The sequence below is a fragment of the Eurypyga helias genome, unplaced genomic scaffold (assembly GCF_000690775.1).
Source record: "Eurypyga helias isolate BGI_N326 unplaced genomic scaffold, ASM69077v1 scaffold19288, whole genome shotgun sequence".
Classification (NCBI taxonomy): Eukaryota; Metazoa; Chordata; class Aves; order Eurypygiformes; family Eurypygidae; genus Eurypyga; species Eurypyga helias.
Window position 1 is genome coordinate 1 of NW_010265166.1, and position 4,973 is coordinate 4,973.

Genomic DNA, 4,973 nt, shown 5'->3' on the forward strand with positions numbered 1-4,973 from the left:
TGGAGCAGCGCCTGAGGGGGAGGGCTCTTTCCAGGGCGAAGCCGTTGGAGCAGCCGGCGAGTGGGAGGGCACCGCATTTCTGGGGCGGTGGGAGGTGCCCGCCGGGGCCTGTCGCAGAGAGCGGGATAGCGGGTGTGCTCACCTCGCTGCCTTCTCCCTTCTGCCCTCAGGGTAGCAGGCAGCTGCAGGAGAAATCGCTGAAAATTTCCTCAACGCTCTATGTTGGCAACCTGTCCTTCTACACCACGGAGGAGCAGATCCAGGAGCTTTTCTCCAAGTGTGGAGACGTCAAGAGGATAGTCATGGGGCTGGACAAGATCAAGAAAACCCCCTGTGGCTTCTGCTTTGTCGAGTATCCTTTCAGGTTCCCTGCTGGCCTCAGTCCGTGCGTGGTTGCCGCCTTCAGTTTCTGTCTGCACAGCAAGCTTAGCTGTACTGCTGTGGAAAACCTGAACAGGAGTGATAGTCAAGCACTTTCTACCCTTACAACCTTGCTATGTCCCCATCACCACCGTAATAGACCACCGTAATATACAGCGGTGCCATAGGTGCAAAGAGCACCCGCTGCTGTACTTTCTGGAGGTGGCAGACAGCTCTTTTAAATTGTTAATTTCTTAAATGATGTTAGGGCCAAAATAAGAACTGTTACAGTCGTCAGCCTGTAACATGGCCAGAGCACATGTTCACTTTCTCACCTAAACCTTACACCTGAATGAAGTAGCAGAATAAGCCATGGCATTATTCCCCAAAACAGCATACACGCTTGGGCAAGTTGTACCATGAACTGTCTTCGCAAAGCTCTCCTGTGAGGCCTACCCCTCTTGTTCAAATTCAGTCAGTTTTCACATACTGTAAAAAGGCATATTACAGATTTCTTGCCCTTAGCAAGGCTTTAACATGTTGGTTCATCTACTTGTGAAATAAGTGATCCAAAGCTGTTTCTTGTCTGTGCAGGTACTAACATTAAAGTCCTTTCTGAGTGGGAGCTGTTTTTAGCTTGGATTTATGTGAGTGCAGTTTTTGATCCCGTAGAGACGAGCAGAAAGAGTAGAAAAGGCTGGAAGGCAGGGGTTTCTGCTTCTCAAATACAACAGTTCTTTCTTTTAATTTTTCCTGTATCCAACAAAATAGCACACTTAGTTCTCCTTATAGCATGATTCAGATACTACACAAGAGCAGACGCTGAACACGCAATGAGATTTATCAACGGCACACGACTGGATGACCGCATCATTCGAACTGACTGGGATGCAGGGTTTAAGGAGGGGCGACAGTATGGAAGAGGAAAGACTGGAGGACAGGTAAAGGCAATACCTGTTCACACCTTGAATTTGATCCCTCTAAGACTGTACTGCTTTGCTGGTTCTGTCTCATGCAGAACAATGTGAAAAGACCTGATAATGAGCTTTAGCCACTCCCAGGTTGTTTTGGTAATTGATGCCTGGTGTTAAAAGCCAAAAATAGAACTTAAGGCCATTTCTGTCTAGGATTCCAAACTTCCTGCAGTGAAAGCAGAATATCCCCTAATCCAAGCTAGTATTCTTGAAATGATCAGAATGGAGGGGAACAGTATAGCTGCTAGACCAGTCTCATAATGCAGCAGTTTACCCCAGTGCAAAGGTGAGGTTCCTTTGCAGATTTCTAAGGTGAAGGGGAGAAAATGTTCCAGAGGCCAAGCCTGGCAGTTCAGAAAGCTGGACTGCAAAGCTGAATTAAAATATTTTGGGATCTTCTTTGCTTCTTGTCTAAAAAGACCTCACCCATCAGATATATTCCCCTTTGTCGTTTTCACCACTATTGCCACTTTCTTCGTGAATTATTTGAAGCGATTTCAAATGGGTCAAAGTGCTTCTATCCTGAACTTCAGTTCCCCACCAACTGAGCAAGGAGGGCATGATGATGTAGCAGGGGATGGGTGGTGCAGGGGGCTAATATCTGTGTTACTGCTGTGCTCCAGGTGCGAGACGAGTACCGGACAGACTACGATGTGGGAAGAGGTGGCTTTGGCAAGATCATTCAGATGCAGAAGGCAAATCATCAGCCTGCGATCTATTAATTGCCTCATGCGTCCTAGCTCGTAGAGGGCTCTGTCCTTCCAGAGCTAGCCCTGTTCTCGTGTTTCGGATTGGGGTTGGGAGTGAGATCCAAGTTCCAGCAAAAGGTGAACCTCCTAGACTGTGGATATACCCATATTCATTCCCCCTTCCTTCTGGGCTAGAGAGGATGTTCTGTGCTGATACAGGGCAACAAGGGGGAAAAAAAATGGACAGCTCTGCAGGACTCTGGGTAAGAAGAAACGCAGCATGTCACACACACCTTGTGCTATGACATACCTGCAGAGAAGCAGGCTGCTTCCTCCAAGCTGTGACTGCAACCGTGGTTGCTCTCCAATGGGACTTCTTAAAAGCTCACCACCACTGGAGCCCTCCAGGTGCCTGGGCATCTTGTGGGGAGGCACAAGAGATTCAGGTTTCTGATCTACAACCTCATCTGCTTATGAAGCAGTATCTCTGTTTGGACAGGAGAAGTGGAACGACGTCTTATTAGCCACTTGGAGGTGCTTGTCTGCACATCTAGCCCTTGGGTTGGTCAGGGCCTGCAGAGCACTTCTCTTTATGATGCCCCCAGTGCTGCCTGGCTTTTCAGATCCTCACCGTTCGGCGTGGTTTTGTTAAAAGTTTCTTTTAATTTTTTAAATAAAGAGTTGTATTGGGTCTGTCTGGCTAGAGTTCATGTCCCCCTAGCAGCCCTCACTCTGCTGTGCCCTGCAGCTGGGAGCCAGCAAGGTGTTGGTAATGCACCCGTGTTTTGGCTACGGCTGAGCTGTGCTCCCACGGCATCAAGGCTGTCTGCAACAATCCCCCCTTACCCAGTGGGCTGGGGGTGGGCAAGATCTCGGGAGGGGACAGAGCCAGGACACAGAGCCATGCTGTGTGGCCCACTGGTTCTTCCTGCATGAGCAGGGGGACGACAGTAGTGAATCCCCTTTTAAGCTGGAAGCCTGTGTATGCGAACGGAGAGGGAAGACCGCTGTTAAGAAGGAGCCACCCCAGAAGGCAGGCAGCTTTGTTGCTGTAGAGACACAAGGAGGCAGTGGGTGATATCCCTGGCATAGGAGGACTGAGATCACCTTCCTTGATCCTGGTGAGGGGACTTCTGGCCTGGCGCTGCAAGGGTCAGACTGAATGCTCTGACCAGGAACAGGAATAGAGGGTCCCTGCCTCCAGCCAGGAGCAGTAAAGGGATGACCAGGTATGCTGGACAGTGTGTATTCCACAGCCTGGCACGTCAGGCCCGCAGAAGGGTAAGGGTGCACAGCGTACGCTGGTGCCAGCAGGGTATAAGGGCACAGACCCCATCTGGATCTCTGGAGTGACAGGGGGATGCCAGGAATTGTCTGTGCAAGGATGGTGCACTGGTGGTAGTACTGCACGAACCGAGACTCCGTGGCTGCCACCCATGTGCTGATCGATCAGCTGGCGAGCCAAGGAGTGATCGGCAAGACTCACACCTCAGCAGTCCCACATGGCCAGTGCAAAAGTCTGACAGAGCATGCAAGTTACCAGCAGACTGTGGTGGCACGAAGGAAGCCACGTCACCGCTGGGTGCTGCTGTGCCAGGTGTGTTCGAGCTCCGGCGTGAACTGGAGTCGGAGGCAGCCGAGTGGTACGCTCCAGTTGACACTGCCAATGCGTTTTTTTCCATTCCTTTGGCAGCAGAGCTCGAGCCACAGTTGGCTTTCACATGGAGGGGTGTCCAGTACTCCTGGGATCAACTGGCCCAGGGGTGGAAGCACAGCCCTACCGTTTGTCACGGACTGATCCAGACTGCGGTGGAACAGGGTGGTGCCCCATAGCACCTACAAGTACATCGACGCCATCAAGTGTGGGGCATCAAGGCGGAAGAAGTGTTTGGGAAGGGAGAGTAATTCAGATTCTTCTGAAAGCTGGTTTCGCCATAAAAAAAAACCAAAGTCAAGGGACCTGCACAGGAGATTCAGGTCTTGGGAGTACAGGGTTGGATGCCGTCCTGTCCCTCTGGATGTGATCAGCAAGATAGCAACTGTGTCTCCACCAGCTAACAAGAAGGAAACACGAGCTTTCCTAGGCCTTGTGGGATTCTGGAGAATGCACATTCCAGGTGATAGCTTGTGAGTCTCTCTGCCGAGTAACCCGACAGAAGAACTGTTTTGAGTGGGGCCCTGAGCAACAACAAGCCTTTGAGCGTATCAAACAGGAGATGGCTCGTGCGGTAGCTCTTGGGCCTGTCTGGACAGGCGCAGCTGTGCAAAATGCACTGTGCTCTGCAGCTGGGGAGCATGCTCTCGCCTGGAGCCTCTGCCAGAAAACATCAGGAGAAACCCGAGGTCAACCATGAAGGTTTTGGAGTCAGGGGTATCAAAGGTTAGAAGCCCACTGCACCCCAACTGAAAAAGTGATACAAGCAGCATAGGAGGGGGTTCCAGCCTTCTGGAAGTCGTTGGTACAGCGGCGTATCTCCTCTTGGCACGACGACTGCCTGCGCTACGCTGATGTTCGAAGGAAGCACCCCCTCTACACGTCATGCAGCCAGCACTGCATGGATGAAGTGGGTGGTGTTGATCATGCAATGAGCTCATCCGGGGAAACCCAACTGCCCAGGAACCCTGGAAGAGACCATGGACTGGCCAGAAAGCAGAGATATTGGAGCATTTCCTGAGGAGGTGGCTCATGCCCAAGAGGCACCACCAGGTAATGAGTTAACAGAAGATGAAAGGTGTTACGCTTTGTTTACTGATGGATCCTGTCGTGTTGCAGGAAACCATCAGAAGTGGAAAGCTGCTGTGTGGAGCCCCACACAGGTCGTTGAAGCCGCTGAAGGAGAAGGTGAGTCAAGTCAGTTTGCAGAAGCAAAAGCCATCCGACTAGCCCTGGAGGTTGCCGAATGAGGAAAGTGGCCAGTACTCTATACTGACTCCTGGCCAGTGGCAGGAC

At 51.3% G+C, this 4,973-nt stretch overlaps 1 protein-coding gene across 1 annotated transcript; it reads left to right on the plus strand.

Annotated features, from left to right (window-relative positions):
* Window positions 1-170: 170 nt before the first annotated feature.
* NCBP2 (nuclear cap binding protein subunit 2, 20kDa) lies at window positions 171-2,718 on the plus strand (the record flags this gene model as incomplete). Its single annotated transcript, XM_010156642.1, has 3 exons — window positions 171-352; window positions 1,163-1,301; window positions 1,958-2,718. Coding segments are annotated over 3 exons (420 nt in total), but the record flags the coding sequence as incomplete, so codon positions are not given.
* Between the last annotated feature and the right edge of the window lie 2,255 nt (window positions 2,719-4,973).